Genomic DNA, 12,512 nt, shown 5'->3' with positions numbered 1-12,512 from the left:
CTAGAGTAGGGTAGTGGGCAGGGGTAGGGCAAGACAGGGCAGAACAGAACAGAATTATTTATTGGCCAAGTGTGATTGGACACACAAGGAATTTGCCTTTGGTGCAGATGCTCTCAGTATACATAGAAGAAAATATAAATAGTCAAAAATCTATTACAACACTTAATGTCAAGAATCTATTACAACACTTAATGATTGCCATGGGGTGCAAATAAGCAATCAGGAAATAATCAATATTTCAGTAATAGTCTTAAGGATACAAGCAACAAGTTACAGTCATACAGTCATAAGTGGAAGGAGATGGGTGATAGGAATGTAGTGCAGACTTAGTAAATAGTTTGACAGTGTTGAAGGAATTATTTGTTTAGCAGAGTGATGGCGTTCGGGGAAAAAACGTTCTTGTGCCTAGTGGTTAGAGAAAGAAAAGAAAAATGAGAAAACGAAAAGAACAAGTAGACACAAGTAACAAATAATAAACTAAGAACATATAACATATGACTAAATTAAAATTTAAAAGACTGATAACATATTCCTGTACATTTTTAAACTATTGGTGTCTCTCTCCAAGTAAATAATTGTAAGCCATCTTTAGTCATTTGATTGAGCTGGGCACTTATACGAAAATGAATGAATGACCGAGTGAGTGAGTGAGTGAATGAATGAATGAATGAATATGAGTTAATGAATGAATGAGCAGTCCTCCAGTCAAGGAATAACCAGCTCAGACAAACAATCAAACAATAATGAAGGAACCATCAAAAACACTCCCACCAACAATGAGATGGCAAGCCATTTGTGCAAGAGCCGGGGTGGCGCAGCAGGTAAAGTGCTGTACTGCAAGCCACTGAAGCTAACTATAGATCTGCAGGTCAGCGGTTCAAATCTCATCACCGGCTCAAGGTTGACTCAGCCTTCCAGTCTTCCGAGGTGGGTAAAACGAGAACCCGGATTGTGGGGGCAATATGCTGGCTCTGTTAAAAAGTGCTATTGCTAACATGTTGTAAGCCGCCCTGAGTCTAAGGAGAAGGGCGGCATAAAAATCGAATGAATGAATGAATGAATGAATGAATGAATGAATGAATGAATGAATGAATGAATGAAATAAAATAAAATAATAAAATAATATAATATAATAAAATAAAATAAAATAAAATAAAATAAAATAAAATAAAATAAAATAAAATAAAATAAAATAAAATAAAATAAAATAAAATAAAATAAAATAAAATAAAATAAAATAAAATAAAATAAAATAAAATAAAATAAAATAAAATAAAATAAAATAAAATAAAACAAACAAATAAATAAGCAGAGCAAATTGCATTCCTTTCCAGTATTGATATGGTTATCTGGTTGGGTCATGAAATGTCTACTAAGCTTAGAGAGCACTACAACCTCCACACATCAAATCCTGAAGTAGAAATATTATTTTCTATCGGCACTGTATTCACTAATTTCATGACATTTTGCCCAAGAAGCATTATCATATTTCCTTATTTACTTGCTCTTATTGAAAAGACAGCAGATGTATGCCTTTGTATTGTCTATTATTCTGAACTGTCCTTGAAAAGTTTCTGGTGGACTGAGCTCTCAAATGTTCATGGATGCTTATTAAATTGATCCAGAGAGCAAAAAGCTTCCCAACCCCCTCAAAGGATCAATAACACTGAAGGAAGCGACTGAAACTTTATGGCCTCTTGTTTTGACTAGCTGATTCAGTTCTGATTTTCAATTATAATTGGGTTTGGGAGCGGAAAACACCCAATAATTTCTGAAAACATGTTTGCCTGTAAATAAATCATTGCAAGAAACTGAGGAAGCAAAGAGGGAAATATCAGTCAGAACTTGAACACGGTATATTCAAGAAATATTGCTGGTTTTATTCTATTCTATTTGGACATGTGATGTTAAAGTATATTTAATCATCTCTGGTTCCCTGTATGTACCATTGTGGCTAGATTAATAATGACCTAAGCCAAACAAATTATATATACAAATGGCATCGGACCAGAATACCTTCGGGACTGTCTTCTGCTGTACGAATCCCAGCGGCCGATAATGTCCTACAGAGTTGGCCTTCTCCAGGTCCCATTGACTAAACAATGTCATCTGGCTGGACCCAGGAGAAGAGCCTTCTCTGTGGTGGCCCCGGCCCTCTGGAATCAACTCTCTCTGGAGATTAGAATCACCCCCACCTTCCTTGCCTTTTGTAAGTTACTGAAGACCCACCTATGCCGCCAGGCATGGGGTACTTGAGGTATCCCCAGGCTAATGTGATTTACAGTACTTATGTATGTTATGATTGAATTGTATGGTTTTTTTAATGATATGGGGTTTTAGATGTTGTTTTTAAGTATTAGATTTGTCACATTATTTATTGCTGTTGAGAGCCACTCCGAGTCTTCGGAGAGGGGCAGCATACAAATCTAATAAATAATAATGATGATGATGATGATGATGATGATGATGATGATGATGATAATAATAATAATAATAATAATAATAATTCTTTTAATGATAATAATTTGGAACGCTGGGCGCAGTGCCAAAGGATCTCAGCAGACATTTGAAAACCATCGGAATTGACAAAATCTCCACCTGTCAATTGCAAAAAGCCGCTTTACTGGGATCGACAAACATAATTCGCCGCTACATCATGCAGCCCTAGGTGCTTGGGAAGCGCCCGACTGGTGATGAAATACGAAATCCAGCATAGTGATCTCGTTTGCTGTGTTCTATTGACATAATGATGATGATAATAATAATAATAATAACAACAACAACAACAACAATAATAATAATAACAATAATAATAATAATCATCATCATCATCTTAAACCAGATTTTTAGCATAAAGATAAGAGTTTTGCATGTTTCAGTGGAACTATTAACATGGTTCATTAGCTGAAAGTTTGGACAGTAACCATGATGGGTTCCATGAATGGGATGGAGAGGACTTTGTGGCAAAGGATAGGTCATGTTGAAAGGGAAAGGGAGCACAGCTTTTGGATTCACTCCAGTGATACCCCAGATGTAGCACCATAAGTGGAGTACTACTCTACCTATAAAATGCCCACATTTCAACATCACTCCATGAGCTGCACTGGCTGCCAATTGGTCACCAGTCACAATTCAAAGTGCTGGTTATGACCTATAAAGTCCTAGATGGCTTAGGACCAGATAACCTACGGGACCATCTTTTGCCTCATGCATCCCAGCGACCAGTTAGATCCCACCGAATCGGCCTTCTCCAGGTCCCATTGGACAGACAATGTCGGCTGGTAAGGCCTAAAGGAAGAGCCTTCTCTGTGGTGGCCCCAGCCCTCTGGAACGAACTCCCTCCAAAAACAAACATACCAAACATAAAATATAAGAAAGCCTGGGGGAGATATCTTAATTCCCCCATGCCTGGCGATATAGGTGGGTCTTGAGTAACTTGCGAAAGACAAGGAGGGTGGTGGCCATTCTAATCTCCGGGGGAGTTGATTCCAGAGGGCCGGGGCCGCCACAGAGAAGGCTCTTCCCTGGGGCCTGTCAAACAGCATTGTTTGGTCGACGGGACCCGGAGAAGGCCAACTCTGTGGGACCTTATCGGCCTCTGGGAAGGCGGTTCCGGAGGTACTCTGGTCCAATGCCATGAAGGGCTTTAAAGGTCATTTTTAAAGTACACTGCTCAAAAAAATAAGGGGAAACCTTAAACAACACAATATAACTCCAAGTAAATCAAACTTCTGTGAAATCAAACTGTCCACGTAGGAAGCAACATTGATTGACAATCAATTTCACATGCTGTTGTGCACATTCAACTTTGTACAGAACAAAGTATTCAATGAGGATATTTCATTCATTCAGATCTAGGATGTGTTCTTTGAGTGTTCCCTTTATTTTTTTGAGCAGTATAATTTAGATTTCTTTATATATATTGTCATATTTATAATGTTGTACGCCACCCTGAGTTGCCTCGAGAAGGGCGGCATAGAAATCTAATAAATAAATAAATAATTATAAATAAAAGAATAATTTTAAAGACATGACTATGGAGGGCTGGGCTTCCAGTGGTGCTGAGGGATAGATGGACAACAAATTGCATGTTTATTTATTTATTTTATTTATTATTTGGATTTGTATGCCGCCCCTTTCCGAAGACTCGGGGCGGCTCACAACAAGTGAAAAAACAATCCAATACATAATCCAATTAATTAAAATATTAAAAAGTTTAAAACCCCTATACTAACATACACACACACAAGCATACCATGTATAAATTCGGCGGGCCCAGGGGGAGATGTTTTTTTTTTTTTTTTTTTTTTTTTAAATTTTTATTACAAATATATACACATTTACATACAATATATGTTTTATATTAATACAAGGCTAAATCAACGCGTAACAAATACACGAACAAACAAACATGACAAACAAACAAACAAAAAATATTCTTTAAAAAAAGATCTAATTGCTTATTTAAGTACATTAATAACAATAACTATTCACTTAGCATATTTTATAATATTTGTACTTGTATTCCCTTCAGGAGGTAAGTTTTGAATGATTTTTGATTTTAAATTATTTTCTGGTGAAACATGTTGTGTCCTCAGCGTATACCATTTTCTCTTGTAGGTTGTCACTGTTTTTTAAATCATTTAATTCTTTCTTATCCGCCTTCTTTTATTCATATTCAATTTCTTTAATGTCATACAGATCTTTTTTTATAAAAAGGTTTTTTGTATATATGTCTTTTGTATATATTTTTTTTCTATGTAATGAAAAGGATATAAAGTATTGTTAATTTGATTTTTTCTTTTGAATTTTATTTCTTTTCTTAAACCAGTTATAAAGATGTATCCAGGTTTTATCGTGTTCGGAATCCTCTTTGTTTTTTAATTTAATTGTTAGTGCGTCAAATTCAGCACAATCTAATATTTTTTTAATTATCAAATCGTCTTCAGGTGGTTCGGGTTGCTTCCAATTTTGAGCTATCGTTATTCTAATTGCTGTTAATATATGAATTAATAAGTAGTGTTTGTTTTTTTCAATTTTTTGATCTATAATTCCCAGGAGAAAGGCTTCAGGTTTTTTATTTATCTTCATTTGTAAGATCTCTTCTATCCAATTCTGCATTTTGTTCCAGAATTTTTTTATTTTTGAGCAGGTCCACCAAATGTGGTAATATGTCCCCATTTTTTTGCACCTCCAACATTTTGGGCTTGTTCCTTTATACATTTTGGCTAATGTTGCCGGTGGAAGGTGCCACCTATAATACATTTTGTATATGTTTTCCTTATAAGCTGTAGATTTTGTTAATTTATAGTTCTTGGTCCAAATTGATTCCCACTTATCTAAATTTATGCTATAACCAAAATTTTTGCCCCAACTATGTATACTATTTTTAACGATATGTTCCTCCATTTTATAGTGTAGCATATATTTATATATTTTGGAAATCATTTTTTTTTCTTGGCCTAAAATTATCTTATCTAATTCTATCTCTTTTATTTGTATTTCCTTCCTTTTCCCTTCTTGATATTTTGATTTAATTACGTTATACGCCCACCAGTCGATTTTGATTCCAATTTCTTCTAATTGTTCCCTAGTTTTTAATTCCCCATTTTTTTCTAATGTTTGATAATAATTTAACATTTTGTTTAGTTCTCTTGAGTTTGGATATATCGTCGCCTCTAAGCTTGAGTACCATTTGGGAGTTTGGTGATAGTACATTTTTTTGATTTTTTTCCAAGTTGTGTATAACGAGTTTCTTATTATATGTTGTTTGAAGTAACTATGTGTTTGTTCTTTATTTTCCCACAGGATAGCATGCCACCCTATTCTCATATCGTGTCCTTCCAGTATTAGAAGTCTCTTATTTTCCAATTTAAACCAATCTTTCAACCAATCCATAATTGCTGCAGTATAATATAATTCGAAATCTGGTAGTGCAAATCCTCCTTGTTTGATATTATCTTGTAGATATTGTATTCTAATTCTAGGTTTTTTTCCGGCCCAGACGAATTTTGTAATCATTCTATTTAGTTTTTGAAAAAAGTCTTTTCTTAATATAATTGGAATCGTCCTAAATAGATATAGAATCTTGGGTAAGATAGACATTTTTATTGTTGAGATTCTACCTATGAGCGAAATAGGCAATTTGTTCCATTTTTCTAATTTCTTTTTTATTTCTTTCATCAAAACCGTGTAATTATCTTCCTTTATTGTGATCGCTTTTGCTGTTAATTTTATTCCCAAATACTTAACTGTTTTTACTATTTGTAAGCCTAATCTGTCTTCTAATATTTTCTTCTCTGTATTTGTTAGATTTTTTGTCAGTATTTTGGTTTTTTGTTTATTAATTTTAAGTCCTGCTACTTTTCCGAATTCAGTAATCTCCTTTAATAAAACTTCCCCTGATTCAATTGGATCTTCTATATTGAATACTAGATCATCGGCAAATGCCTGAATTTTGTATTCTTGTCCTTTCAAATTTAATCCTTTAACATTTTTATTTAACCTTATCTGATTTAATAAGGTTTCTATGGCCAAAATAAATATTAATGGGGAAAGGGGGCATCCTTGCCGTACTCCCTTTTCTATTTTTATATTTTGTGTTAATTGGTCGTTTATTATAACTTTTGCCGATTGTGTAGAGTATATCGTCTTGATTGCTTTTATAAATTTTTCTTTAAATTTCATTTTGGTCAGTTGTTTAATGAAGAAGTTCCAATTCAAATTATCGAATGCTTTTTCCGCATCTAAAAATATTAGTGCCAAATTCTTTCCTGGGTTTACCTCATAGTATTCTAAAATATTTATAATGTTTCTCAAATTATTTTTTATATTTCTGTTTGGTAAAAAGCCGTTCTGGTCCGGATGTATGATTTCATTAATTATCCCTTTAAACCTTTCTGCTAATATTGTTGTAAAGATTTTGTAATCTGAGTTTAGTAATGCAATTGGTCTGTATTGTTTTATTAAATATCTTTGTTCCAAATCTTTTGGTATTAGTGTTATTAAACCTTCCTTCCAGGATTCAGGCATTGCTCCTTTGTCTAACACCTCGTTCAACATCTGTAGTAATAATTTTTTGACTGGTTCATATATTTCTTTATAATATTCGGCTGGTATTCCATCTACTCCTGGGGTTTTGTTATTGTTTTGTTTTTAAATTGCTAGCTCTAATTCTGTCATAGTTATAGTTTTATCCATTCTATCAATGTTAGTCTCCGATATTTGGGGTAATTCAATCTCGTTCAAATATTGATCTATTTCTTCCTCTTTTATCTCATCATTCCTATATAGCTGTTCAAAATAGTTTTGTATTATCTTTTTTTTTTCTTCTATATCGATTTGTTTTTTTCCCTTTTCATCTTCCAATTGTTGGATATATTTCTTCTCTTTCTGTTTTTTAATTTTATAGGCAAGCCACCTTCCCGGTTTGTTTGCGTGTTCGAAGTAATTTTGTTTCACACTTTTGATTTTTTGGGCTATTTCTTCCTGTGCTATCAAGTTTATCTTATGTTTAATTACATCTCTTTTTTCTTTTAGTTCGATTTTTTTTGGATCTTTTATCCATTCGGCTTCTATTTGTTCTAATTCTTTTTGATTTTCTCTCATCTCCCTATTTTTATCCTTATTTTTTTTACTAGTGTATGCAATGGTTATCCCCCTTATATAGGCTTTGGTTGTGTCCCATATGTTTTGTATGGTTGTGTCTTCATTCCAATTTTTTTCTAGAAAGATATCTAATTCTTTTTTTGAAAATTCTTTGTATTTATTTTCTTGTATAATTTTTGTATTCATTGTCCATCTATTTTTTTTGGTTTGGTTTCCTCTAATTATAATGCTTACTGGGTTGTGGTCTGCCCAAAAGTTGGGTTCTATTTCTGCTGATATTATCTCTTGTTGTAATTCTATATTTGTCCATATCATGTCCAATCTGGACCATGAGTCATGTGGGTGTGAATAATAAGTATACTTACATTCATCTCTGTGTCTTTCCCTCCACGTATCTTTTAGTTTAAATTCCTCTATAATATCTTTGAGTTTTTCTGGTATTGTTGTTTTCTTTTTACTCTTTTCTTTACCTTTATAGTCTTTGTCGTAATCTATTATTATATTGAAGTCCCCAATCACACAGATGTTTCCTTTTTCAATTTTTATTATTTTTTGGTACAACGTTTTATAAAAAGATTTTTGGTCTTTGTTGGGAGCATAAATCACAATTAAATTTGTTTTTTTTTTATTAATTTCAATTTCTGTTATAAGTATTCTACCCTCTTCATCACTGTCAATTACTTTTGGATTTAACCAGCTTTTGATATATAGTGCAATTCCCCTTTTTTTTTCGTTTGCAAGTGATGTGAATAGTTTCCCTAGTTTCGGGTGTTCCAATACTTTCTTATCCTTTTTCCTTACATGAACTTCCTGAAGGCATATTACGTCTAAATTTTGTTTTATTAATTTTGTAAATGTTTGTCCTCTTTTTTGAGGAGAGTTCATTCCGTTTATATTCACAGAAAATAATTTAATTTCCTTATTCATTCTTCGTCAACTATCTTGCCCTTTTGCTGCTTCTAAGCTCTCTGTAATTTTCTGTTTTCTCCCCTTTCCCCTTGCTTATCTTGTCTGTTCTCTCTTCCTCTATCTCTCCCTCCTCTTGGCTTGTTGTCTCCAGTTCTATGCTGCTTTCCCCTTCTTTTTTCAGGTGTTCTCGGATAAAGTTATCTGCTTGTTCTAGTGTTTCTATATTTATTTTCTTCCCCTTCCACGTTAGCATCACCCCCTCTGGCACTAGCCATCTAAATTGTATCTCGTTTTTTATTAATTTGTTTGTGAAGTAGTGGTAATCCCTCCTTCGTTCCCTAATTCTTTTAGGTATTTGTTTTAACACAATTATGTCTTTCCCTTTGTACGTTAAGACCCCTCTGGTGTTCCTGTATATCTCGTCTCTCAGGGTTTTTTTTGTAAATCTAAGGTGGACCTCTCTGGGGAGTTGATGGCGACGTGCGTAATTGGTTTGCACTCGGTATACCTCGTCTACGTGGTTAATTAGTTCACTATCATTTATTTTTAGCTCTTCCGCAAAGAGTTCAACTACAGTCGCAAACAGGTTCTCCCCTTTTTCTTCGGGTATATTTTGTAGCCTGAGATAGAATGAGGCTTTTTCGAATTCTAATTGGGCAATGGCCCCTTCTAAATCTTTATTTACCCTCCTAAGGTCTTCTTCGTTTTTAGTTAATCTCAGCTTGTTCGCTTCTGTTGTCTCTTCCACTTGTTGAATTTTAATTTCCTGTCTGTCTACTGCTTCCTTAACATCTTCTATTATACTGTTAAATTTGGCAAAGTTTTCATTTACTTCCTCAAATTTTTTTTGTGTCTCTTGGTGGTTTTTAACTATAGTTTCTTGGGTTTGATTGGCGGATTCCTGTTGTTTTATCATAAATTCTTGAATTTTGTCTAGGGAATTTTGTAAGCTTTGAAGCGAGGGTGCCTGATCCTTAATTTCTCCTGTAACTATGTCGGAAGTTGAAGAGGATTTCTGCACAGCTGGTGATAGTAGGGTTAAATTACCCCTTCTCAATGACTTGGTTAAAGTCTGTTGAGTTGCCATTTGTAATAGGTTTTAACCTTCTAATAATTAAATCAATATCTAATCAATCTATTCTATATCTAATCAATTAGTCAAATTACTCTTTAACAATTAATTCAGTATATGACCAGTCAAACCAATCAATTTATACAACTTATTTTTCAAAAAAGAGAAAGGGGGAGATGTTTAGTTTCCCCATGCCTGACGGCAGAGGTGGGTTTTGAGAAGTTTACGGAAGGCAGGAAGAGTAGGGGCAGTTCTGATCTCTGGGGGGAGTTGGTTCCAGAGAGTCGGTGCCGCCACAGAGAAGGCTCTCCCCCTGGGGCCCGCCAACCGGCATTGTTTAGTTGACGGGACCCGGAGGAGGCCCACTCTGTGGGACCTAATCGGTCGCTGGGATTCGTGCGGCAGAAGGCGGTCTCGGAGATATTCTGGTCCGATGCCATGAAGGGCATCGTTCCTATGCAGGGGACTCCAAAATTGGCAACTTTAAGACTTGTGGACTTCAACTCCCAGAATTCCCCAACTAACCATGTTGGCTGAGGAATTCTGGGAGTTGAAGTTCAGAAGTCTTAAAAGTTGCCAAGTTACATAGAAACATAGAAGACTGACGGCAGAAAAAGACCTCATGATCCATCTAGTCTGCCCTTATACTATTTTCTGTATTTTATCTTAGGATGGATATATGTTTATCCCAGGCATGTTTAAATTCAGTTACTGTGGATTTATCAACCAAGGATCTACTACTCTTTCAGTAAAATAATATTTTCTCATGTTGCTTTTGATCTTTCCCCCAACTATGATCTTTCCCCCAACATAGTTCAAGTTTGGAGGAACCCCCCCCCCCCCAGCTGGGTCTTACAGACCATATGAGGATGGCTCATCTAAGTCAGAAGTCTTTAGGAAGAGTTTAGACTTTATCACTTGATGCCTTCTGACTTCTGGCTCTTCAAACTATTCAGAATATCGGAGTAAGCCCCCCAAATCTTCCCTACAGAGACTCCAGGGAGAGAGAAGTCCCAAGACCATGAATGAGACCATCCAGGAACTCTTCAGCTTCATACCAGGAGACTGGGAGCACTTTTTGGACCGGAGCAGTTCCCGGTGTCGGACGTGTGCTGTTATAGGCAATTCAGGGAATCTTCGGCAGTCCCAATATGGCCAAGAGATTGATGCTCATGACCTTGTGTTTAGGTAAGTAGCTGTAAGGCCTTAGGTTCAAGTTTTGCAGCATGATTAATATTATAAGATTAAACCCAGGAGCAAAACACAGCACCCAGCAAACAGAACCTCGAAAAGGGTTATTCTTTGTCAAGTGGACCAGGTGAAATTGAAGCCTTTATTTGAAAAGAAACCATCACAAAAACAAACATATGTGATAGGAAAAAACAAGCTCTTTCTAATGAAATAAAAATGGAGATGATTGACGGTGAGAAAAGAGAGCGATAGAAAAAACTTTCTTTTTCTAATGAAACATAGAAACATAGAAGACTGACGGCAGAAAAAGACCTCATGGTCCATCTACTCTGCCCTTATACTATTTCCTGTATTTTATCTTACAATGGATCTATGTTTATCCCAGGCATGTTTAAATTCAGTTACTGTGGATTTACCAACCACGTCTGCTGGAAGTTTGTTCCAAGGATCTACTACTCTTTCAGTAAAATAATATTTTCTCATGTTGCTTTTGATCTTTCCCCCAACTAACTTCAGATTGTGTCCCCTTGTTCTTGTGTTCCCTTTCCTATTAAAAACACTTCCCTCCTGAACCTTATTTAACCCTTTAACATATTTAAATGTTTTGATCATGTCCCCCCTTTTCCTTCTGTCCTCTGTTCCTTTTGTTCATTGAAGATGATGAAACAGAGCTCTCTGTTTTCTCACCTTCAATCATCTTTTTATTTCATTAGAAAGAGCACATTTTTTCCTATCCTATATCATTGTTTTTCTAATGTTTTCTTTTCAAATAAGGCTGCAAACAGCAGTCAAGTGGACACCTGGTCCACTTGACAAAGAATGACCCATAAATAACAGTGGAGAGAGAGAGAGATTGATTGAGATGTTGCGCTATCTGAAGCTTACGGAGGCTTTTCAGGGGCAGCCCCATGTAGATCAAAATCCAGACATTTGACACCTGAGTCATATTTATGACAGTTGGAGTAGGCAGGAATCAAATGACCACCTTTTGAAAATCATCTGATAATTCAGGTGAATGGGGAGCCCAGATTCAATTAACAAGGGTGATTTAACTGAGAACTCTACTTGTGAGGTGGCCTAGAAGTGGAGTTCTTGCCTCACAATCAGCAGCTTGTGAGTTCAATCCTAGGTAGAGGCAGATGTAGAAACATAGAAGATTGATGGCAGAAAAAGACCTCATGGTCCATCTAGTCTGCCCTTATACTATTTCCTGTATTTTATCTTAGGATGGATATATGTTTATCCCAGACATGTTTAAATTCATTTACTGTGGATTTATCAATGTCTGCTGGAAGTTTGTTCCAAGGATCTACTGCTCTTTCAGTAAAATAATATTTTCTCACGTTGCTTCTGATCTTTCCCCCAACTAACCTCGGATTGTGCCCCCTAGTTCTTGTGTTCACTTTCCTATTAAAAACACTTCCCTACTAAACTTTATTTAATCCTTTAACATATTTAAATATTTCAATCATGTCCCCCCTTTCCCTTCTGTCCTCCAGACTATAGAGATTGAGTTCATGAAGTCTTTCCTGACACGTTTTATGCTTAAGACCTTCCACCATTTTTGTAGCCCGTCTTTGGACCCGTTCAATTTTATCCATATCTTTTTGTAGGTGAGGTCTCCAGAACTGAACACAGTATTCCGCATGAGGTCTCACCAATGCTCTATACAGCGGGATCACAAATCTCAAAATGTAGGGGCTTCTTTGTGGACTAGATGACCTGCAAAGTC

General features: G+C 35.5%; 1 protein-coding gene across 5 annotated transcripts in view; it reads left to right on the top strand.

The window, feature by feature from the left end:
• The window catches only part of ST3GAL1 (ST3 beta-galactoside alpha-2,3-sialyltransferase 1), a 142,401-nt gene that overhangs the window by 105,015 nt on the left and 24,874 nt on the right, over nt 1–12,512 (top strand). For all 5 annotated transcript variants that reach the window (XM_070748330.1, XM_070748327.1, XM_070748325.1 and 2 more), the window contains exon 5: nt 10,581–10,777. In XM_070748330.1, the coding sequence (XP_070604431.1) occupies nt 10,581–10,777 (197 nt within the window). The remainder of the gene's footprint in view (nt 1–10,580; nt 10,778–12,512) is intronic.

This window comes from Erythrolamprus reginae, chromosome 3, assembly GCF_031021105.1.
Source record: "Erythrolamprus reginae isolate rEryReg1 chromosome 3, rEryReg1.hap1, whole genome shotgun sequence".
NCBI lineage: Eukaryota > Metazoa > Chordata > Lepidosauria > Squamata > Dipsadidae > Erythrolamprus > Erythrolamprus reginae.
This window is presented reverse-complemented; position numbering and strand designations above follow the sequence as displayed.